Source organism: Asterias rubens, chromosome 8 (assembly GCF_902459465.1).
Source record: "Asterias rubens chromosome 8, eAstRub1.3, whole genome shotgun sequence".
NCBI lineage: Eukaryota > Metazoa > Echinodermata > Asteroidea > Forcipulatida > Asteriidae > Asterias > Asterias rubens.
This window is the reverse complement of record NC_047069.1, coordinates 8,067,183-8,093,142: the sequence shown is the minus strand read 5'-3', so window position 1 is coordinate 8,093,142 and position 25,960 is coordinate 8,067,183. Positions and strand designations below refer to the sequence as shown.

Sequence of the window (25,960 nt, the reverse complement as noted above, 5' to 3'; positions counted from 1 at the left end):
AATTTTTTTTATGGCAGTTCTGAGTTGTGCTTTCGTAATGCCATTTGCTGTGGTTGACTAAATTAAAGACGTAAGCCACGAATGAAAACACAAGTCACCACAATGCATCAAAATATCCTCCTACACAAGTTAAACGGCATTCCGTTTAAATGCAAACTGACTACTCTCTAAATGTAAAAGAGTGAAACACACTCTTTACATTTCGAGCTGTCCCTCATATGTCTCTTTAAAAAGAGTGGTGGTTATTTCAATCTTTAAGAGGGGTTTCACTCCAGGACAGAGTGAAAAATCACTCAAAAATATGCAAACTTTAATCTAAACGAGTGGAAGACCACTCGAAAAAGAGTTGTCCCTAATATGGCTCTTCAAAGAGTTTTTATTGTCTCACTCTTTTGCATTTAGAGAGTAGGACACAGTGTAGTGGCTGTCTTTGCTTGATATAGACATTTAGTGAGACAGGCATACAAGACAAATTAGCAAAATCAGCGAACTCACTTCTCAATACAATGGAACCGCCTTTGAGATTTCACGCACCATAAAATAATATATAGGTTTGTTTTTAGGTTCAAGTAACACTTGACACAGAAAGCTCGATTTCAGATAAACAAACAGTCTGAATTCGAGGTCAATTATAAACTTTTGATATCAACATACCATCCATCTTGCCACTGATCTCGTGTACCGTGCGGTGCTCGCTAAACCCCTCCGACTCATGAAAGCAAAATGAGGGCTTTACACAACAAATGCCAGAGTTTATCCTGAAATATCATATAAATTCCACACTTATGATCTCATAATTCAAAAATTTCGTTTCAGGGGGGGGGGGTCAACCCACAAGTCACCTACGGTCAGTTGAGCCCGATGTTACCCGCTACTGGTTGTCGTTGTTGCCATAGTATTAATACAAACGTCTAAAACCCACTGACTTGATAACCGGAGCAATAAGTCATTTTCTTGGGTTACACAAGTCCTGAACTAGATTGTGGCAATATCATCATGGGAAATCCAAAGAATGCATAACGCTATCTAAGGTTACACTGCTACCATACAAATCAAATGTATGTCATTTCTCAGCATTATGTATTCGGTGTTATGTTACTGTAAAATTTCACGGCGTCGAAGTTAACAAACAGCAACTACCTGATTCTAACGAATCAAGGAATATTATACGGAGAAACAAAAATGTTTCAATCTGGTAGTCCATTGATACAGAACCTGCAAGATTGAATCTATTACGGACATTTTTCCATGAACATTTCGTCAATCTATACATATCGGTACTTTTTTCAGTTTCGTTTCACTTGTACCTTAATTGATGTATTCATCATGAAATATTTACATTGAACATTATTTGAACAAGATGACCATTCAAGGTTATTCAGTTGTAAACACTGTGGATGGCACTGCATGGTCAGTTTTGAAACCCGTTTGTTCTATTCAGGCATGATATTTGCCCCTTGAAAAAAGTAGGACACATTTTATTGAGTCCAAAGCCTGACCTACCCCTGCGGTCGATTTCCAAAGAACTAGGATACAAAACTAAAGGCTGGACCTAAGTTTGGACGAGTAACTCGTCCTAAATGAGGTCGAGTTCCAAAGAACTTTGGACTAGTCCTAACTTAGGACTAGTCCTAGGATACAAAACTAAAGGCTGGACTTAAGTTTGGACGAGTAACTCGTCCTAAATGAGGTCGAGTTCCAAAGAACTTAGGACTAGTCCTAACTTAGGACTAGTCCTAACTTAGGACTAGTCCTAACTTAGGACTAGTCCTAGGATACAAAACTAAAGGCTGGACCTAAGTTTGGACGAGTAACTCGTCCTAAATGAGATCGAGTTCCTAAAGAGCTTGGGACTAGTCCTAACTTAGGACTAGTCCTAGGATACAAAACTAAAGGCTGGACCTAAGTTTGGACGAGTAACTCGTCCTAAATGAGATCGAGTTCCCAAAGAGCTTGGGACTAGTCCTAACTTAGGACATAGTCCTAGGCTAAACAACTAAAGGCTAGATCTAAGTTTGGACGAGTAACTCGTCTTATAAGAGGTAAGACTAGTCTTAACTCTCAAATTCATCCATATAAAAATGGCATTGGTTGTTATCACAGAACTTTCGGACTATTTAAAGGCAGTGGACACTAGTGGTAATTGTCAAAGACAAGCCTTCACAGTTGGTGTATCTCATCATATGCATAAAATAACAAACCGGTGAAAATTTTAGCTCAAACTTGCGAGATAATAATGAAAGAAGAAAACACCCTTGCCACACGAAGTTGTGTACGTTTAGATGGTTGATTTCGAGACCTCAAGTTCTAAATCTGAGGTCTCGAAATCAAATTCATGGAAAATTACTTCTTTCTCGAAAACTACGGCACTTCAGGGGGAGCCGTTTCTCACAATGTTTTATTCCATCAACCTCTCCCCATTACTCGTCACCAAGAAAGGTTTTATGCTAATAATTATTTTGAGTAATTACCAATAGTGTCCACCGCCTTTAAATCACAATTTTACAAAAATCAGATTAAACTATAGGAAGAATTCGCTTGTTTATAGTTGTCCTTGACACATCGGAAATAAACCACAAGTTGTTGAAACCAACGAGTTATCAGCACTTTCTTTGACTTTAGAAAAACCTCCCCAAAGGAGACAATCGAGTATCCCAAATTAAGAAAGAAGATCTCCCTTCTCTCTCCCATCCTTCAATTTTCCCAGCTCTGAATCCCAATTATACCATCGTTCCAGGCCGTTAGAAGCTCCCGGGGAGGTGGTTGTAAGTTGATAATGCGGTGAACTGATTTGATATTTTTCTTCGCACTTCGCACTGAAACACAGCGACTTTCTTCCCTGGCTGCGGGGCATAATTGGCCGGGTGCAGAATCGGGTAAAAATTGAGATTGCTATACGGGGAAGACACTGGCTCGATAATTTATCGAGTCCATTCCAGTCGATGTTTTATTACGTATAGTCGATAGAAGGACGATTTCTGAAACAGGTGTTTTGCTCTTTATTTGATAGTAGCTATATATTGTCTGGTGGTATATTTCGAATAAAAAATTAAAAATTGTACCATTTGTAGGTTTGGAGAACATGAGTAGTTCTTGCTTTGAACATAAAACAACATAAGCATTAATATGGTCGTTCGAAGACTCGAACAGCCAATTGTACAACATTCCTCATGGGCCACTTTTCAATTTTTGTCTATTTAAAATCTATTTCCTGTGCTTTCCTCTTCTGAATAATAAGTTTGCAGTATATTACTTTTGGTTTTACCCATATACAACGATGTGTGTTAGCACTGTATGCTCTGTACTTCCCCGAGTTCTGTGGAAAATAAATTACAGGCATACTAGTCTGGTGAAAGCTGATGAAAGCTTTTCTGGCTTTGCCCCCAACGATGTAATGTAAAATAAGCACAGTGTGTTTGTGCTTTCCGAAACCTGTTGGGATAAAACCAAACAGGTCGGACTTGAACCCACGACCTTCCACGTCAGTCTTGTATTTGCACAATTGTTATATCCTTACCAATGCTGCTGTAGCGGGCCCTGAACCCCCGTGTCGGCTCTTCACCGCTCCGGCTGTACACCTTGTACTCGATGTACAACTTGTTCCCGGTCGACAGGACAGGTCCCGGTAGTCTACTCCCCGTATGGTAGGCCAGTACCTTGGCCGTCGCGTCCCCGCCGTCCCTGATTCTCATCCACTCTTGTTGGAGATGTAGGTTGAAGAGCTCGAACTCCAGGCGAACCCTCTTGTAGTCTGGCATCCAGACAAGCCAGGTACCCACTAGGGTCTGGGTGGTTGGGTGGCAGACATCGGGGGAGGAGGCTATGAACCCACTGGGTCTGTTCCGGAGGGTACATCCACAGGTGCAGTTAGGAGGAACGTAAGGTTCTGTCACCATCACTATTGGGTCTGTATAATGGGCAGAGATATAAATTGTATCTTGTTAGAAATCAATCATGACTAATGATTGTCAGATTAATGTAAACATACACAATTCTGTATAATTTGTCTCACTTCGTATTGAAGGACCTGGAATTTGTCGTGGTCTGCAGAACTCTTGGACTATGTGATACGACTGTAGTTTCGTGGCCCCGTGTCCAACATGATGTTTTTTTTACAAAGAGCCTACTAATAAGATTCAAAATCAGGCAAACTTGGTGCTGTGATTTTAGAGAAGTTGTTGGATATTCACTCAGGGTTGGGGACTCTGAATGTTGGCCTCATAATCAATCCTACCTCTTGGCACTGGACACATGCCATTGTTGCACGGCAGCGAGCCGACTGTCTGACCAACACAAAGGGCGCCACCATTGGCAGCAGGTGGATTATTGCACAGTCGGTAACGGTTCCGTTGGCCCTGTCCGCAGCTCACAGTACACGTGCCCCAATCTGACCAATCACTCCACGATCCATCCACAGGGGGACCTATCAGCAGAAAGGTGGGGGAAAAAATCAACTTTTAAAAACGAGAGATTTGTATGAAGTAAATGCATCGATCGGTTTTTAATTTCAAACGATGCAGTAAAATGAGACGGGAGGCCGTTTTGTTTTTGCATTGCCTAAGGTCTGCCCTAATACAAGTGGGGGTTTGTAATTTAATAACACAACAGGTGGATTCGTCCAATTAAAACACTTCATATCAACAAAAATCCATATCTAATTACGTTCATGTAAATTCAATGTTTTAGTTTTAACATGCACGCCTAATTGTCATCGAGCAATGTTGTACAGTGTTGCGATTTGTAGGCAGCAACATTCGACTAAAAACACCTAGTTCGCTCTTTGATAAGAAATCAAACACACGAAAACACGGCAATAGTGCGAGGCTAATGTTACCATTACAAATCATAATAGCTCAACTAGCATTACTGTCTCGAGGCATGGCACGGGAACGGGGGGGGGGGGGGGGGGGTTGTAAGTCCCATCCTAGCCGTCAAACCAACCTCACCTGCCGTGTAGCCAGAGCTAGCCCCGCCGTGTAACACGCTGAACAAACGGTAGAAAAAAAGTCCAAACCAATACCGCGTCCTCGCAAAATCCCCACGGCAAGCAACGATTCATAAAGCTAATTTATCATCCCCCAAACTCCGATGGATATTGTTTCTACTTCCTGAAAGCCCTTCGGGGCCCGGGCCACCTTTCTCGTTGGCTTACAATCTTTCCTTTTTTCCCCGGTTTATTGGTGAGTCATGCCGACTCGTATGCCTACACTTCCCCTCCGATTTTGTCCCAAAAGAATTATAGGATACTTCTTAACTCTCTCGCGTGTATATATTTCATTTTCTAAATGAACGGAGTGCCAGAACATTCATTATAGTACTGTGTAGTATTTTGCTCATACATTGACTACTTACTGTTGTTAAAACAAAATCCTTTAAAAACATAACCCATAATGGAAAATTAATGGTCCGACGTTTCGTTCCGTCTTTCTCAAAGGCTAAATGAGAAAGACTCTGCTAGGGTCGAAACGTCAGGCCAGATTGTTTACATTTGCGCCACAGGTCCTTTTGATTGCTAAGCAGTTTGCAATAGCTATTTATATTTTCTAAAATTAAATTTTTGAGAACGTGGAATTTTAGCTGCGGAAAATTGCATGCAATTAACTTTTATTGTGCAATAAATAAAGTTTGTAATTTGCCAATTGCTTGTCATTCTTTAACCTCCATATCCCATTTTGATTTCCCAATTTCACAAGCCTTATAAAACCAATTGAAACCACAGATGAACGTAGCAAAATGTTACAGTTCATATGGCCCTTTCGACCGTGGACAAACACTCACAACTTAGGGCTACATACATTCATTCCCTATCCATTTCAAACCCTTTGATATATCACAATCCCTGGGTAATTACATTTCCAATGTACCTACGGGGTTTAGATAAATATTTACCAAATAATCATCCTTAACTCAGCCTAAATAATGTTGTCCAACAGCAAGTTACTTTTTTCACCCTTCCCCCAAGCAAAAGGGCATCCAATGATACATTGATTCTAGCGGTTAGTGGCTACCTGAACGCGCTGTAAAGCTATTAAAATGATATAATTAGCTTGGTTGAATTAACAAAACGTCACTTCTGAAGGTTAGGAAAATAAACAGCCCACAGCCGGAGTGTGAAACCAAGGGCTATAATAGTTTACCGGTCGGTTGTTATGAATGAGTGACGAGAAATTAGAAAAAAATGCCTTGTCGACTTTCAACACGTGTAGGAACAATAGTTGGTAAAGGCCCAAGGGAGGAGTCTGCGCTTATTGAAATTGGCCCACCACCACCCCCACAAGGTGAAAGGGGGGGGGGGAGGGTGTAAAAAATTACTACGGAAGCGTATTGCCGCCACATGAATAATTTTATTCCCTCTCTTAACTTATCATGCACATACACGATAAATCCTAACTTATCGTGTACGTACACGATAACTTATCGTGTACGCACACGAAAAATCCAGACTTATTGTGTATGTTACACGATAAGTTTCATACTCCGTTTTCAGGTAACATATTTCTAGCTGCGCAATGCTCAATCAATTAATTAGTGTTCTCGGTCAGTAATTAGGCGTTTGCTAAAATGTGATGTGGAGGAAAAGATTGAGGCTTACTTCCGTTTAGTCCAAGGCGTAAAACATAACTTAGAGGGGCAGTCAATATTGAAATAATTGTAAGTGCGCTGTTATTATGCCCATAAAGTTATTTAAACAAACTTAATTAAATTAAACCGGATTCCCCCATAACTGGGTTATAGTTAATTATTTTGTAAAGTTTTGAACCTCCCTAACATTTTCTGACATAGTGGTGCCCAGTCCGAGGCATCTAGCATAGTTTAAAGGGGCAGTCAAACAATGTCTTGAACGTTTGGTGCACTACAGTACGCACATGGTCTTTTATATATAGAATGGTTTATTAAAAAATGTCATATTAGACAACTATAATAAAAACATACTGGAGCACTCAATATTGCATTTCTTGTTCGTGCATAATACGCACATAACTTTAATTAAACACATTTAATTAATATATTTTGGAGACATTACTCGTGTTAATGTCTCCAAAATAAAATATCGACAAGTAGAAAAAAGGAATTGTGAAAAATATGCATGATAAGTCAAAACGCGATAACTTATCATGTGCGTACACGATAAGTCCCAAAAATTATAGTGTATGTACACGATAATTTTGGATTTATCGTGTACGTAAATGAGAAGTTATTGTGTACATACATGATAAGTTGTTGTGTACGTACATGATAAGTTATCGTGTACGTACATGATAATTTATCGTGAACGAACATGATAATGTATCGTGTACGAACCTGATAATTTATCGTGTGCGTACATAATAAGTTATCGTGTACATCGTGTACGTACACGATAAAAAGGGGGGGGGGAACAAATATTCATGTGGCGGAAATACGCTTCCGTATTTTACTCCTCTTAAAAAATGCAATGTATTTCAACTTTAATGCGCAGCCTAAGCTTGACATATCAAGGTGTTATTTCAGATGTCAGGGCGTGTCGAGAGATACCCGATCATAACACAGTATAAAATAGAAGGGGTTATCCAAATATAACACACAAGAACGAATGACGGAACCATTCGACACCAGTATACAGTGAATTATATATCATGTCAAATTTCTAACCAGATCAGCTTGACGACTAATATAGGTGAAGTAGTGGCCGGTCTGGTGAAATATTGATCATTTAGTTTGTTGTACTTCCGTTATTTACTATGTCTATACGAATCCAAATTACCGAAGGCAAAACTGTGCTGTATTTTTCCAAATATTTAGGGTCAGCTCTGTGTATTTACTTGCTCGATATAATTTAGCATAACCCTGTTACTCGAACTCACATAAAACTTGTTTTGAATAGACCGATAGTTCAAATGGCATTCAAATGGCACGTATAAAATGGCGCCACCAAGGGCACTGAGCAGTATTGGATCAATCATCAATACTGCTGACCAATAAGCGACCTCCTATCGGCCATACCATTCGAAGTCGTACTGAAACAAATTATTAAGGGGGGTACAAACGGGTAAAGTGACCCAAGACCAATCAAGTTGGTAATAGCATGGTAGCGTTATTGTATAGTGCAAGCCGCCTTTAAAATTAGTGTAAAGCATTCTTAAAGGTAGTCCCAATACATTGGTCAAAACTTACAAAATGAAAGACCAACTTTGAGGGAGCACAGCGCAGCTGCTGATAAAATAAACTGTTTTGAGAAATCAATCCCTCCGAAGTAATAATGAAGGTTTGGACAACTTTTAATCCATTTGAAATAATTTGAAACTGAGAAACGATTCGTGCATGAATCGTTCTAAGATATATGAGGTTCGGTGTCCGTTCGCGAATGTTGCGTCCAGACATGCGGTCGGTACCAGTGTTCACATGTGACTTTAACTGTAGGCCTATCCTTCTTAATACTGTAGACTGTAAATCAGAATAAGGCTGACAGAAACCAATCTTACCGAAGAGTGGCCTAAATTTCGATGTAGGTATTTGAATTTAGTTAGAATAGGAACCAGTGCATATCATCAATACTTTATGAGTGTACCAGGTGTACTGTCAACCAAATTTCGTTTCTGACATAATGCGAACTTTTCCTTACTTCTGGTTCACCTCGCGATCAAATTCAACTGGACTCACTCGCTCACCCATCTACTACCATGTCAGATGCTGAAGTAATCATCATGAATATTTATAAACTTGTAATTTGCATATAAATTGACAGCTACGTGTATTTGAATAAAGTCCACATCGCTGGGTTGACGAGGGTGAATTATGCTGTATGAGTAATTTCGGGTGGCTTATTGGGACACCGTTGTATTTGCAGGTGGATTTGGCGTCTCCGGGACGATCAAACTGTTATATGGTAAAAAGTACTACTAAAAATCCATGCACAATTTGTGTTTATCTTTGAATTTCCATTGGAAATGTGTCATTCGCCTAGTCTCAGCTTCAGACGCTATTATTTAAATCCGACATTATTTTCCCACTGTTTGAACTCCATAAACCATAGAGCAATATGAACGTTTGAAATGTGTACACTCAGCTATAGAGATGCCTAGTCTCAGCCCAAGACGCTATATTTAAATCTCACATTATTTCCCCGCTGTTTGAGTCATGATCCAGAGTGGAATATGAAATTTTAAAGTGTGTATACTTAGGTATACACGTGCCTAGTCTCAGCTCAAGACGATTATTTAAATCCCACATTATTTCCCCGCTGTTTGAATTCAACGACGCAAGTGGAATATGAGTACCTAAACTTGTACACACGACACTACATGAACCTTGCAACCGGGAAAAAAGTTCACATTAGCAGTGCGCGCAACACATTTTCCGATACTGTAAGACTAAGACTAAGAGCGCTGAGTTTCCTTCATTGTGTTCATTTCCGCAAATTCTCGACGTCCGAACAAAAATTATGAATGGGCCGTCAACAGCAGCAGAGACGAGATACACGCACGGCTTCCGCAAAGCCGCAGAAACACCGGCAGATGTCTACTCGCATTACTGAAATGGATGGAAGATACGGGGCCGAGTTTGCCCCAAGGGCAGAGAGAACAGTCAGACCCGGGTTTCTAAAAGAATCTACGGTCACTCTGTCTCTACTCTACCCCTCTCTCTCTCTCTCTCTCGCTGTCAGAATTTATCTGACAACCCATTCAGAAAAAAATTACCAGGCCATCAAATGCAAGATATCAAATTGATGATTATGGCAGGCTCGCGCTGAGACTCAACAATTTTTAAGCAGAGGAGAGCTGGATTTGGGTGTTAGTGTATAACACAGTAATGAAGATGTATATCCCATGCTCTAGCTAGGAATTATGATGCCGAAGGGCGAGACTGATGAAATAATTATAACCGAATTTTCTTTTGTTAGCTATTTTTGGCAGCGAGTGGCAATTGCACTTCCAAAGAGTGGACAGCACTAATAGGAAGAGTGCTAGTGAAAACATAACTTGGGTTGAATCAGAAAGCAAGTCACAAACAATAGGCCTACGCAGCATTTCTTTTTTAATATACTTATTAGTATTATGCTGTAAGTATGCTTTTAAACTATTTCTGTGACGTCACCCCATTGATGAAAACGTAGATTATTTTTACGCATCAAAATTTGTGAATCTACACTTATCGTAGATTCGTTGCAAACAAAGTGAACAGTTCAACTTGCAAATGACCTTGTTAAATTAAACTATGAAAAGGCTATTGTCAACTTGTGCTTAGTTTTAACTCTTTTAACAGTGCGGTACTGCACAAAATAAGATGTTAACTAAGTGTGGCTGCAATATTAAGATCAGCGCATTTAATATAAATGTATGGATAGAAGTAAGTCTTGATGGCTTTAAGAAATAGAGATACGTGTAAATGAACAGATTCCCTAATGCAAGAGGAAGAGTGCTACGTTGATCCAGCTTCACTGAAGGCTTTTTTATCCAAAACTTTGCTTGCACGTGGGACATTCAAGTGAGTGATGTCAAGTTTGGACCGAAGAAAACGTAACGAAACCACCAAGAGAATAAAACAAATAATGTACAAATACATAATAATGTTTCATCTATAACTCTCGTTTGAGGGAAAATCAACGCTTGGTAGCTGCTCTTCAGCATTTACAACCTCGACTGCTCAGTGTGGACAGAACGTGTTTGTACACACAAGAAAGACATCCTGCATCTCATAGCACAGTCCGGATTTCGTTTGATGCCACCCGAAACCGAAGAGAGAGATCGAGAATGAGTTGATTTTGAAAAGCGAACCTCGAGACGACGGAAGGCGCCTGACGAGTTGGCGAACACACACACAACATAAGAATATAAAATAAATCACGGGGAATAAACGACGAGGTTTTGAAATTAAAGAGTATTTGCTGTCAGTACACCTGCTTTATATGGGCCTCGTTAGTGGAACGTGACTCGCTCAAAGCTCAGTCCCATCAGCTCCCGGTAAACCATGGGTAGCAAAGCTCAAATCCCCCGGGGGAAAAACACAGAGGAAATTCCCCTCTGAAAGTGAAACACTTTACTGTGGATGCTGTGTGTGACCGCAAGGCGAACATATTATATTGGACTCGATCAGAGCTAAAGCGTTTTCAATATGTCTCCCCCCCCCCCGTTTTATTCGTCTTCTTCATATCAAATTATATCATGCTAGTTTGCTTCGTTTTTGAAAATGGAAGGGCACCGACCCTTAGAGGAGCTTGTAAATTTCTACTGGAGCATTTCAAGCAAGGGCACCAGGACAATGACATGGGGGCATGGAAGCAATCGCCTTCGTTGCCTCCGTGGTGAAGTATCAGGCCTGAACTATATTGAACTTTATATGACAACAGATGGTTGGTGAAAGCAAGGTTCTTCCTGATTGATGGACATAGATCCTGACGAGAATCTGGCGGGAGATATTCCAAACCTGTCAAACCAGGTTGGGAGAAATCGTAACTAATGTTCCATTGGTGTGTATAAATGCACACACAATCCCATCTGTAAGACATATGTAGTCATCTTGCATCGATTGAGAGGCAACATGATTAATTTGGTTCGATCCTGTACAATGCAAAAAGGTTAATTATACTTGTGTTATGGTTAGAATCCATAAAACAAGTTGACAGGCGAAGTTATGGACTGCAACATGAACTTCATAAAGATGATCGCATATACGCCAGTTAAGATGTTAGTACACCTGTCTGAAACCTCTCATTCTCGAAGCCTCAATGCAGGTTTTTAGCTGTTCTACATCAGTGATCTTTATGTAACAGTATAGTTTTAACTCCCTCAAGTGGGATACAGTTTTATCATAACCTCCCATCGGGGCATTATGAGACCCAAATCGGGGAGTATTTTAATTGAAATAAGGGCTTACCTAGTTCGTCAACGGGAATGCAAAGTATCCTATCTGTATGCGCGTCAACCGCCCCACTTCTCGCGGTGCTGACGTACACAAAGCAGAATCCCGCAAAATCCCGCGAGAAGTGGTTGCAGTCGAACGACACCGAGGTCCCATACACCGTCACTTCGGTAATATATTCCAAGGCAGTGGTTGGCTTCAGCTCAAATCGCCCTCTCTCGGCGTACATCCTTATCTTGTCTCTATCCCCGTGGCAAGTAGGCGCGTCAAAACTTACTTCAACGTGTGAAGTACTCGGGCAGGGAAATATTGTCGCTCTGGGGAACGTCACGTCGTAACTATCACTCCAACTCACGTCGATCGGTTGAATGGTACCCAGAATACTCCTACGGTAACTCGAGCAGAATATGAAGGAGTACACCCCTGCCCTGTCTACAAAGTCGCACTCAAACTGCTCCGACAAGAGAGTGGTATGGTACCCAGTCTCTCGTTCAACAACAACGGTGCCATGGCCAAAGTTTGCCGACTCGGAACTCCCTAACGTCCGGTTTCCGTCGAGATAAAGTAGCACTACTGAGTTCTCATAGCGATTGTGCTGCATATCCAGGCACAGGTTTCCTGTGGTCGTCACTGTGACCGCTATAGCGCTGACTTGGGCTTCCAGGGTCGACGGGGCCAGAAGCGTGGTCTGGGGCCAGGTGACCTGGATGACCGGGCTGGTCGTCACGATGTCCCCTCCACTCGCCTGCAACATTCTAACCACGAACTCCCCAGCATGGTCGAAGTAGCTACATACAAAGCTTACATTTCCATTTGGCTGCCCCGGTAGACTGGTCTCGGTCCTTGGTTCTGTGTTGGATAAGTCATACAGCTGTAGAACTCCATTAGATAAGAGTCCTTCTCTTGGTTGCTGGAACTCGACCATTACGTCACCGCTCAGGGCCACGTGGTCAACTGTCACCCAGAGCTTGTACCGACGAGCACAGTTTCCATGTCTGATGACTAATAAGAAAATACAACACTTGTAGTACTATTTCGTATAAATACACCTTGTGTAACCAAGCGAAATTTAAGCAATGGGGGACTTTTGGGACGCTAGGTGGCAGCAGACTTACCAGGTAAATCCATTGTTCTCGGTTACGTGCGCATGCTCAGACCTACTAACCAGAAAAGTAATCCATATTTTCTTGTTTACGAATGTAACTAACTTCCTGAGTGTAAACTTAACAGTATTCAACCACCCAATGTAGAGGTTTAGGGTTCCATTGGTTTGTCGCCACATGTTTTCAAACCAACCATGATGGCGAACGTCCCGCGCACGCCGCTCTTCCAGCACGTGCCTTTGGAAACTGCTCAATTTTACGCGCCTCGTTAACGCACGTGTCAGTGATGAATTGGTTTGTTGCACACGGAATGCGGCTAGTTATACTATCTCGGCTGGGACTATGTGTTTTAGGAGTTGATCAGTCGAGAATTGTCGAGCCATTTGCGGTTGTCTTAGTGACACTAATGCCGATTGCGAAGACTGATTATGCCCCAATGACTAAATTGTGTTGTGTTTGTTTTTGAACTACCGAATCGAGTTTCCCATTCACGCAAATTTTCCCAGTCAGCGCGGAACATTTGGTTTAAAGGGTTTGGGTAGTTGTTGTAGTTTTCATTCACAGTGGATAGGGATTTATGTCATGCATGGGCAAAATAAAAGGATCTACAAATAGTATCAACATCCTTTAGCGCAAAAGGCTTTGTAGTAAAGTGAGGCACTGTTTTGATGTGATGTTTGTGACCACTGCTACGTGAAAAGGGTCGTGCACGCTTCTAAATGCTTTGTTAAAAAGTGTCAAACTTGTAAAAACATAATTCATAAGGGAATGTTGGTTTAATGAAGGAAATGAGCAGTCAATATATCTTTCAAAGGTTTCACTTTATGGGTATGTTACTCATGTTTTTTTTATGCCTGGTTGAATGTTGTTTTTGTGTGCATGCTTTGCTGTGTCAAATGGTTCTTGAGAACTTGCCTTGCTATGTTTCCTACTGCAGTTAAGTATATTTCGGTAGACTACTTATTTCTGAAAAGAACTGTCCTGCTTATTGTTGTTGTCAATGTTGATTTTTTTTTTTTTTTTTTTTGTGGCGGTGCTGTTTTTGTTGTTTTAGTTTTGTATAATCCACGGTCAAATATCTTTCTGGTTGCCCGAGTGCTGGATATAGAGTGACTATAATAGTAGTAACCTCATGAAAATAGAAGAGTGCCGACATATGACACCGCGTCTTTTTTCGACACATGTTACGTGACGTGCTCTAAATGGATCCAGTGACGTCACACGGCTGATTTACTCACAGGACAATTTTTTTTTTTTTTTCGATACACAATATTGGACAAACATGGCCTGTGAGAAGAAATTTGTTATCTGGGCCCACAGGTCCACCGCAATCAAACATGCTCGTTGAGGGTTTGGAGGGTTGGGGAATATTCGTCAGTATTTTGTCAAACGTTTGTATGTCAAGCAAGTTAGGACAGCCCTTCGTGTACATTTGCCTCGGGGCTCAATTTCATAGAGCTGCATGAGCACAAAAGTAAGCCAAACGAAACCATGCTTACATGAAAAAGGTTACCAACCAAATTAAAATGTCACATGTACAGTTTGTGACTGGTATCCTGCTCATGAGTGCTAAGCAGGGATGTTTTATGCAGTGTTTTCTGTTTAAGCAGCTCTATGAACCTGTACCCTGAACATGGTCCAATTGTATGCAGCATAAAACGTAAAGTATAAACCAAATCATAATAAGCCAATGCAATTTTAGCCCCTCAGGCAAAACATATTTTCCAACGGTACCGATAGTGTAGCAAGACTAGACCCATTACACAAAGATACCATCAGTTCAAATTAACATTAACTTTTGACTACCCAATGCCTCTTACAGTTAACAATATCCAATTCTATTTCTCAACTTCTATTCTCAAAAACAGAGTTCAAAGCCTCTAACAATGAGGTAACATGGAACAGGAGGCCGAGTTGGGGCTGGAAAGCTCGGAGTGAGAATAACACAGGTTAGGGAGGTCAGACGGATAAAGCGCAGAGGCTGCCGAATTCTATACACCATGAAGGTGTTGAATACCTGCATATTTTGGGGGTATTGAATAGTGCTTCGTTCTTATACCACTCGTTTGTACTTGGATATGGATTTTGTTATAAGGCACTTTATATGACTTATCACTTTCTCGTTTTATTGCTATATTTATACAATCTAGTTTTAAATATGTGTTAAAATAGGAGATGTGCTAAACAATGAAATTATAAGAGTACGTTCATAACAATGCTCACATTTTTTAGATAACATATCTTAAAGGAATGATACATCATTAGTTATTGTACATTCATTCCAGTCAAAATTTAGTTTCTAAGAAACATGTCATAAAGGAAGGGTTCACAATTGGTTATTGGAAGAGTACATGAATTCCAACCCTCTAGTTTTCAAAGACATGTCATAAAGGAATGGACCATCGTCGGTATTTGGAAGAGTACATTCATTCCAATCCTCTAGTCTTCAAGAACCATATCATAAATGGATGGTAAATCATTGATATCAGAGTTACAATCCTCTTCTATCAAGAAAAACATAACAAAGGGATGGTTCATCATTGGTTATTAGAAGATTACATTCATTCCAATTATGTTTTCAAGAAACATATCATAGGGATGACACATCAGTGGTTATTGGAAGAGTAAAACTTCATTCCCCTTCTTTGGTTTTTCAAGGGGGAAAAGTGAAACTTAACTTTGAACAAACTATCCATACATTTATGAGAAATATGTCGGAGCTGTTTCAGAATCTGTAATTAATAACTTACCTGATAAAATAACGGCCATAAACCACGCCGTCCTCCACTGCCGAGGTCCTAGCGGCATGTTGATGCCGTAGTGTGGCCTCCTGTTTATTTACTACAACCAGTAGTCACGTTAGTCCTCATGGTGTAGGAGCGTCCAACCCTCATGTCCCTGGATGGTAAGATGAAAGTATATAAACCAATCAATATTACAGTTATTGTCCAATATGCTACTTAACGGTGCTTTGGGGTTGAATGGCAGCGTCTAGCCCACAGCTATAGGCTGTGAGGGAACAAAGGAGAGAGTCTGGGTACACTTCTAAAGTCAAACTGTCCACTAAACTATTCACCAAGGCCAATCTTGTTCCCAAACATTCAGCTTAGCAATTTCATTTTGAAGTTGCCCCACCAAAAAAACAACTTACCTCAAGAGTTATGCCATCGACCAAACCACTTTATTCAACTTTTAATGAAGCTTATTGCTGACACAGACACGAATTATGATATCGAGGTTGGTAGATAAATATTCCCAAGCTAAAATATCACCAAGTTGCTCTGATCTAGTTCCATTTCCAAGTTGACCTGGGGTACAGTTTAAACCTCGCTTGAAAGTTCAGCTAAGCATGTCAGTAAACCACCACACTTCAAACCAAACACAGTACAAAATATATCCATGGTATACCATGCTTGAAAGTCCAGCTAAAACATTTCAGTAAAACCATTACATACACCAACCAAGTATAGTACAAAGTTTATCCATGGTATACATTTACCTCGCTTGAAAGTTCAGCTAAAAATATGTCAGTAAATCATTACACACTTGAACCAAGTTTAGTTTGAAGTTCATTCATGGTATACCTCGCTTGAAAGTTCAGCTAATAAAACATTCCAGGAAACCACTACATACACCAACCTATGTAGTACAAAGTTCATCCACGGGTTACCTCGCTTGAAAGTTAAGCTAAAATATGTCAGTAAATCACTACACTTAAACCAGTTTATTGCTCCATGCTTAAACCATGCTTAAACCAAGTATAGTACGAATTTCACACACACTACATAATGATGGTACACCTCGCTTGAAAGTTCAGCTAATAGAACATAGCTGAATACATTTTAGCCTTTGAGAAAGACTCTGCTAGGGTCGAAGCGTCAGGCCATTAACTTTGTTTTTGCAATAAAACATTCAGTAAACAACTGTGCACCAACCAGGTGTAGTAAGCAGTTCATCCATGGTACGAACATCACACCAAACCAGTGAACTTGTCTGCCCTATAAGAGCGCCCATGAGACAACATGTGTTCAATGTTGTTTTTGGAGTTCCTAAAGTTGCTTTGCTAAACCCATAGCACATCGAACTTACTCTTCGGCAGATTGATGCATCTATCAGTTAGGCTCTTACGAAGGTCTACATCGTATTGACCAGTACTATACCATGTCAGAGTGAGTGTTCCTTGTGATGTAAGAGGCGTGCCTTGATCCGTATAGAATGCAATCGATGAGACTTGGGTCTACAAAATGCCACCCTATGAATTAGCATACATCCGTAACAGGGCTGGTGCTTCCCACACGACAGAAATTTAATTGGGGCCATTGCTTCTTGTTAGCATGGTTGTAAAATATAGTATTGTTAGACAATATTTTGCAAGAGCACTTGGACAATAGAAACAATTGTTTTCATTTCACACGAGAAACATTTTGGAAATGTTTCCAACCATGCTACAATTTAGCAAGGGACCATTGCTAAAGTGCTCTCGTGTGAAAGAGGCTTTAACCATGTATGACATAACTCATGTAGGAAGTTGATGAAGGTGTAGCCATCATGCCCCTATGGGTCGCCATACCATAACCATTTCACCCTTGTAACATCCACTGTACACATAAGTTATCTCTTTGTCAATAGACAAGGGCTTAACCATATTGATCCAGAAACTATTGATTATAGACAACAAACTCTATTACACTATTATTAGTTTAAGATGAGTGAAGGAAAACCAATACGCGCCTTTAACGTAACGAAATAATCTTCAAAAGTTTAGGCCATTCCAGAGAGGTCAACGTAAGATCACATTTTTGACCCTTCCTACTCAAATCCATAAATAATCATTCTTTGACAAGCGCCACACAAGCATGGGATTCACCTTTCTATAGGTTATCATCACATAACGGTCAGATAATAGAATGGATCCGATCTGCTAAAGTTCACTGATTATGTCAACGATGCCACTCATCAACTACCCATGGCTACTGTTTGCTTGGTGATGTCCACACAGCTGGTCTGGGCCATAGTCAAACACTCAGTTAACTTGTTACCAAACTTCAGGAAAATACAGATGATATAGGCCTATCCCCAAATATCTCCGCAGTTTGAAAAGGGAGGGAAGCTCGTTCAACTTGCTTAATTGAAAACATTGATTGGTATACAAGTACGTGCAATGACTATAGGCAGGGCAGATTACTATTTAAAGTTGTTAGAATTCAGGGTTACAGAAAGTCTATGCTATTGCTAGGTAGCTGTGGAAGTGACTGGAAATGTTACATTGATACGATTGTGGTTTACTGTGGTACAAGTGAACTTGCCTGCTATGGTGTATGTCAGTCCAGGGCCATGCTGTTTTCTGTATTGCAACTAACACATGTCAATGATCGTTGTTGTACTACAAAATGAAACTGTTATATAGATACGTTTGTGGTATACTGTGGTACACGTGTGCTTGCCTGTTATGGTGTATGTCACTCCAGAGCCATACTGTTTTCTGCCAATGCTATCGTTCAGCTATTACACTCCATTTAAGTTCCTTCCACAGTCCAATCTCAAAGTGCCCCCAGTCCAGGGAATGCCACAATGTGTCACTGGTCTTTTTTATACAACGTGAAATTGTGGTACACTGTGGTACACGTGAGCTTGCCTGCTCTGGTGTATATCAGTCCAGGGACGTGTTGTTTTTCTGTTGCCACTATGATAAATGTCACTGATCGTCTTCATACTGCAAAATGAAATAGTAGTATCGATACATTTGTGGTACACTGTGGTACTCGTGTGCTTGCCTGCTATGGTGTATGTCAGTCCATAGAGCAAGGAACGGTCAGTCAATGGCCATGCTGTTTCCTAGGCTAGCATTCACACTCCATAGTTCCTTCGACGAAATTTCCCATCTCAAAGTGCCCCCAGTCAACGAATAAATGAGCCCGTGTCCTTAGCATGCCTACATGAACTCACGCTGTGTTTAACAACCCCAGTGATGTTGCCAACGGTCCCACCTCAAGACCAAACACTTAATGTTTGCCCCGCCTTCCGCGGACAGAAGAACGGCAAACATAAGACCGGAACATCGCTATGCGAAGTGGGTGCTAGCAAACACCAATTTGGTCCACTTGCTACATTACAGTTTTGGAAATGATGGAGTGAAGCCTCCACACTGATCCAAATGTCAAACTTCTTCGGCAACCTCAAAGACAATGCTCCACTTCTTAGAAAGAAATTGTGTGACAGAGTGGGCTATTAAAGTCACTCAAAACCTGTTGGTTTGCTTGAAGAGTGGTAACTATATGAACAACAAATTTACCGGTTGTTGACCGACAGAAATACTAACATTATGCCACACCATGAAGGTTTTCACTTTGTAACCCTAACTTTTCCATTTGGTCTAAAATGGAGAATTTGGATGGCTTTGAAAGATTGAGCCACTCTCACACGAAAGCAATTTAGCAAGGGTCCCCTGCTAAAAAAAAAAATACAAAATGTACCTTGTGTGAAAATACAAAAATTGTGTAGTGTCCATGGTAAACAAAGTCACCTACATAACAACTCGTGTCGTAGATAATTGAGGCAGTACATGAATCACGTAGGGAGTTTCCATGCAAGTGGTCTTAAAAGCGGAAGTCTGTGTCAAAAGTGTTTGTTTCTCTAAAACTGCACCCATATCGGTAGACTTTCACAGTATATGGTGTCCCGTGCAATAGCTGAGTTCTTGTATCAAATCAGCTATAGTTGTTAACAAAAGTAGATTCATACGAACATACAGGAAGACGTCAACATCATTTGTTTCAATCGAGTGAACATTCATCCAAAACAACAATTCTGTAAGAGAAGTTCGAGGCTTCCCGGGTAGAAAATCAACAAGGAGAGACCCATCCAAGGTTGGGGCCAGTCTAAAAGAGATGGTCCTCACGGGTGAGTGATTGTTGCTGAATAGCTGGGATCAAAGGAGATAATAATAACAGGTTGAATCCTACACACTCTCTAGGAGTCCTTGTTCCGGGACTAGCGCTGTTTAGAAACGCGGCTAGCCTGAGAACCTGTCTCATCTATTGTATAATCGATTGTGTAATACCAAGTTGTGTATATTCTACCTGGAGTTATGTGCCTGGAGTTTCCAAGGTCTATGCAAGCATGCAGACTGAGCTGATCCACAAATTGTATATTAACTATTTTACAAAAACAAACATATTATTTCAGATTATGTAGGAATTTTTCAATGTTGATAAAATTCGTCTTTCTGTATTTAAAAAAAAAAAATCAACATGAGTATTTATTACCGAACTGATTCAGAACACATTTATATTGGAAATAAACTTGAATTTTTGGAGAGGTTATCATTTGTTGATACACGTAATAAAATATCCGTACAATATTAATGTATACATATATCGTATAAGCACAATGTAAATGACTATCGAGCGATTTACCACGGACGCTAAAAAATACATACATCAATGAAAAGGAACGAATCTGTTAACTTCTTATCAGTAACTTTAATGTCACCAGTTATGGTAACAAATGTTATCAATACCCAAATTTCAGTTTAAATATACTTACCTCGTGATAGTGACTGACGCTCATAACCATTGGTACAAATAATCCAGTTTGCAATAATAATATTGCGAACTTGGAACTATTCTATATCTATACGGATATCTTATCGCTAGAACTTCCATAAGAACTTCCATAAAACTACCACGTGTCCAGTACTTTTAAGTTCCTTCCCCACATTAACATGTGGAAGGTTTCAATCAAACCAAATCGTATAGTTTAAATACAAAGAAATAAAACAAAGCATGAGCAGTATAACTTGCTCTTTGAACAAACTTACCATGGTTTAATTCGAGGTAACGCAGACTGATAAACAAGTTTAGACCAGGGAGCTACAGACGAAGTATGAGATGTTACTTCGTGTGTGGGTATTCAAAGACCCATTTACAAGTTCCGCTGGTGATCGTGAATATAACAAGCAATGAGCCATTGGACCATGACTGGTGATCAATCATTCACCATCATGTCGCAGCACAGCTAGGCTTTATATAAAAAACAACTTCCAGCCCAAATGATTAGTTCCAGATCCAACTAACTCATCTATAGAAACCTTATAAACTCCACTTTCCTGATGAGACAACTTCCACTGACTTTACACGATTCAAACACTGGGAGCTTTACTCTGCTAGCTTGTCGTGCCAGTAATAGTTCTACCATGGAAGCTGGTATGCTATAATCCCACAAGTCAATCATAACACGAAATTATTTGTGCACTGGTTTGTGAGTCAATACACAAGCAAAGGAAGAGATGAAAAAATAAAGTTCAAAGTTCGAACCCTCCGAAAGAGCACAGTGAATTGGCTGGGAGTGTGTTCCTGAATACAGCGCTTATAGAGTGTATACCGAGTACACGACACTTACAAACAACAGCGAGAGAATGAACTTGGGGTGTTTTTTTTTCTTCACACTATATTATAAGCCTCAACAACAGTATTTGTTCGTTATCCAGTCCCTTTGAGTCTTGTCAAACCTCAGATTGAGTATTGTCCCCTAGGGTGTCTGTAGGGACTCCACCAGCTGAATAGAAATCCCGGTCGAGAACCTGGTTACGCTCCACAAACCCCCCAAAGCCAGACCCGGGCCAGGCTGCCTTTCTATTCCGAACCCTTTGCTGTACCAACAATGCCACCACGGGTCACCATTTTTACCCTAGAAATTCTGGTATTTCAATGTTTTCTTCGGATTCATAAAGCATAATAATACTTCAGCTGCATGTGAGGGATTACTAAACACAAAAGCATTTTTTCAGCTCATGTAGTTTTGTTGCCCAATGAACAGCCATGATCTTTAAAGCACTCGAATCATTGAAAGATGTTTCATACAACTTTAAAAACTAATCATAAACCCGACATTGATTAATGTAAACTATCAACTAGCAACAAATGAAGATCTTGCTATACCATTCAGCAAAGAAGAACATGCTTTAGCGCAGTCAACCCGAAAAAGATAGTTTAAAGTTCAATTGAATCATGTCTAGAATTTATTAGGTATGATATCTTGAAGCTATACCTTAATTTCGAAATCGTCGTTATGTATTAATCTTTACTCGTTCAAAAGGGGGTTCGAATCCCCAGCCGTGACACTTGTGTCCTAAAGCAAGACACTTAACCATTGCTTCGTCCTTCGGATGGGACGTAAAGCCGTTGGTCCCATGTGTTGTGTAACGCATGTAAAAGAACCCAGTGCCCAGTGCACTTTTCGAAAAGAGAAGGGGTTCACCCCGGTGTTCCTGGCTGTGGCTGCCGTATGCGCCGTAGCACCTTGTAAACCCTTATCGGGTGCTCAATAATTGGGTCTCAAAATTCATCACTGCAATAATCTATCTTTCTGAAAGTTTGTATTACTCAGCGCCTTGAGTACCTTGTTTGGTAGATACGTGCGCTATATAAGACTTCGATATTATTATTATTATTATTAATATTATTATTTCCTTATTTTTTTGTTTATATTATTTTATACATTTAAAGGCAGGATCCCCTGTTGGTAATTACTCTGCTTTAATAATAACCATTAAAGCTGAAGAGCTGTTATAGAGCATTGTGAGAAACGACCCCATTATTGTAGTAGTGTGTTTAGAGAAAGATGTTATTTTCACCCATTATGAGAACAGCCTCAGTTCTCAGGCATGTGACAGCACACAACTCTTTGCAACAGGTGTGTTTCTTCTCTTTCACTTTGATGTCCAATTACGCCCAAATGTTCACAGCTTTGCTATTGTATGAATAGGTTGTCACCAAGTGAGGATACTGGTCTTGCCAAAAGCATACCCAGCCTTTAATAGTCCAAGAAATGTGTTGTTCGGTGTTGTGACATGAACAACGCTGGGAAAAATAGTTTATCTTCTTTGTCTCCGTTTTCGATAAACTTGACAAAATTAATTAATGGCTTCCGGCTGCGGTTCCGGAGAGATCACTGCGTCTGTAAATGCTTGCCACGTTGTAGCCAGTAAATCCATAGCGGTATCCAAAGCCACTCAATTCCAATATCGCGTAGCGTGCATGTTATTAAGAACATGTTATGGCTGATTCGTCAACATGGCTTATTCTCAAACACAAAAACCACAAACTGGTACTACACGCTCCTTACACACACAACATCGATACCACTATCAAGTTACAGAACCCCGTCTAATTAGCACGCCATTTCCCACCTCACTCAGCAACCACATCACAATCAAACTATTCCTTAAATATATATTGATATAAGACTATTAGATTGGTCTATGTAATGTATGCCTTACGACAAATCAGGCTATCTACAGCCACGTGTTTGTCTTGTCCCAAATATGAGATAAAAACATCATTAGCAAAAGGCAGTTTCATTGTGTGCTTTGTAATATCAGATAGGGAGGTTTCAACCCCACTGTGTTGATAACAATTATGATTTACTGTATGAAATAATAGGCAGGTCAAAGAATGTGTCAGCTGGCCTACTTATAACTCCGTACACATTAGTGTCAGTACTGTATAGAACTTCACACACAAAACATTCTGCTGTCTGTGTCTGGTACCACGTGTGCGATACCAATTTACGACAATCGTTTAAAAATGGGACCAGACTGTAATGAGCCTTTTCTAAAGTCTATGCCTAAAGGTTTGCTCGGCCGTCGATGGTAAATTTCATATTATATTAAATTGTTGTACATTACCATGGATTACAATTAATAGACTGATGACGTCACAGTTCGTTCTTATAACTTTACAGATGACAGGGAAACCATTAGGTAGCTGGCAAGTCAGTATAAGAAATGCAGTACAACATGAAAGTGTGACGTCATCAGTCAGGACTCTTGGATGCTTTGACTGGTCATATTGGAATACAGCACATAGTACATTGCCAAATTTGTAGTACAATAGTTTAAAGGCAGTAGACACTATTGGTAATTGTCAAAGACCAGTCTCCTCACTTGGTGTATCTCAACATATGCATACAATAACAAACCTGTGAAAATTTGAGCTCAATAGGTTGTAGAAGTTGCGAGATAATACTGAAAGAAAAAATATCCTTGTCACACGAAGTTGTGTGCGTTTAGATGCTCGATTTCGAGACCTCAAATTCTAAATCTGAGGTCTCGAAATCAAATTCGTGGAAAATTACTTCTTTCTCGAAAACTACGTCACTTCAGAGCCGGGGGCTGTTTCTCACAATGTTTTATACTATCAACCTCTCCCCTTACTCGTCACCAAGTAAGGTTTTATGCTAATAAATGATTTTACTCGAAACGGAAGCAATATGATTGATCGAGATTCTTTTAACACTTTTGGGAGTTCCTTATTTGCTCATGTTCTATGGCGTTATCATTCATTTAATTATTGATTATAGAAGTTTATGCTATCTTTTGCGATATTGAATCATACATACTTCGCTAAAAGGAAACCACTCACTACCAATACCTTCATACCAGCAACTGACAATGTCAAACTGTACATCAATAAAAAATTAATGGTACATTGTATGCACATTTAAGGTCAATCGGTCATATCCGTCTTTTAATGACAACTTCTATAGTGAGTCAACGATATGGTTACAACAAATAACAGGGGCCGATGGCACACAGTGACTTAAATTCATCTTAAGATGAGTTGTCCGTATTTGTAACCATGGTTATTTATAATGTGGCTTCACAATTGCTTAGCAATTAAGAGTTAGCAGTTAAGATAAATCTTTTACAAAAAATTGTGAAGTCGAGCCCAGTATATCAATTATTTGATATATTTCCATCCAATTAAATATCTTTACTCAAAAAGATTGATTTTTTTTGTCTTAACACCTCAACAATCCCATATACGAAAATAGGCAACACGTTACACATTACCTTCTACTGTAGTCGTATGCCCCAGCAAGTAAACATCATCACTTAATACAGGAAAAGTGCATTTGAGTTACCTAAGCACACTCACCAGAACCGATTCACAATGACACACCATTACAATGACGAATCCGTCCGTGATAACTTTACCTTTGGAATACCAAAGAGCAAGTCCTTACCCTATGTGAATACCAATCAATTAAACAAATCCGGCCGGCAAGTTTAATTAAAAACCAACCAAAAGTGGAAATCGACTAACCTTTGTTCTCTTCATCCACTCTACAATCAGTCATAATTAATTTACAAAGTAGTAGTAGGCCTACTGGGCAGATGAAATAAAGCAACCCGAAGAGTCGAAACGGAACATTCGGTATAAATAATTATCGTCGGGTTGCGATACCAGTAATGGATGCCGTCCAAATTGAACAATACACGGGGGAGAAGTTCAACGTCACTCGAGTGTATTCTATCACTGGTGAAGAATGATCAGTGTGCATTTGGGGTTGCACTACATCATGTTGAAGTAGATTGGGGAGTAAAGTCCAACATTGGCCACTCTACCTATATAACTGTGTACATAAAGTTGTGCTCCAAAATTCAGCCGTGGTGGAACAAACTACCAGCTCGTGTAGCTTCATTGTGATTAAATATTTAATTAACCAAACATTTCAACAAGGTTAATCCATCCGAAACATGAGAAATGTATATCATCTTTAAAGTTAGAATTCCCAAACACAACTAGAATAATTATTAAATAACGTTAACAGCTTTAAAATAGCCACAAAGATGTATATTATGATACAATTAATATATGACCTTATATCAAGTATACGTTTGTATAATGCTAAAAACCCTTAATTTGAGTAATTACGATTATGTCCAGTACCTTTGAAGGTAGCATATGCACATTGATCTTCTATATCAGTGTTTTTTGTACTGCATCAGTATGAAGAGACAACGACCCCTAGCTTATATCACTTCTCATCTATCACTCCACACCAAACTAATCCACGAACCCTAGTAATATAAAACTAAACACACAGCAATCAAAATGAAATCGAATTTGTTTTATACTGCAAACAATGTTACAGCCACCACTTTTCCCAACTGGACTTTGTCGTCGCTTCTCACTCACCCCCCCCCCCCCCCGCTGCCCCCCCCCCCCCGAGCA

General features: G+C 40.0%; 1 protein-coding gene across 3 annotated transcripts in view; it reads right to left on the bottom strand.

The window, feature by feature from the left end:
* The window catches only part of LOC117293511, a 67,731-nt gene that overhangs the window by 7,782 nt on the left and 33,989 nt on the right, over positions 1–25,960 (bottom strand). For 2 of the 3 annotated variants that reach the window (XM_033775860.1, XM_033775859.1), the window contains 4 exons: positions 15,692–15,839; positions 11,854–12,840; positions 4,235–4,423; positions 3,518–3,907 (listed from right to left, as the gene is read on the bottom strand). In XM_033775860.1, the coding sequence (XP_033631751.1) occupies positions 3,518–3,907; positions 4,235–4,423; positions 11,854–12,840; positions 15,692–15,749 (1,624 nt within the window). In that variant the 5' untranslated portion in view covers positions 15,750–15,839. Of the gene's footprint in view, positions 1–3,517; positions 3,908–4,234; positions 4,424–11,853; positions 12,841–15,691; positions 15,840–20,760; positions 21,182–25,960 lie in introns of those variants that run through there. The other variant, XM_033775858.1, reaches the window with a different exon arrangement.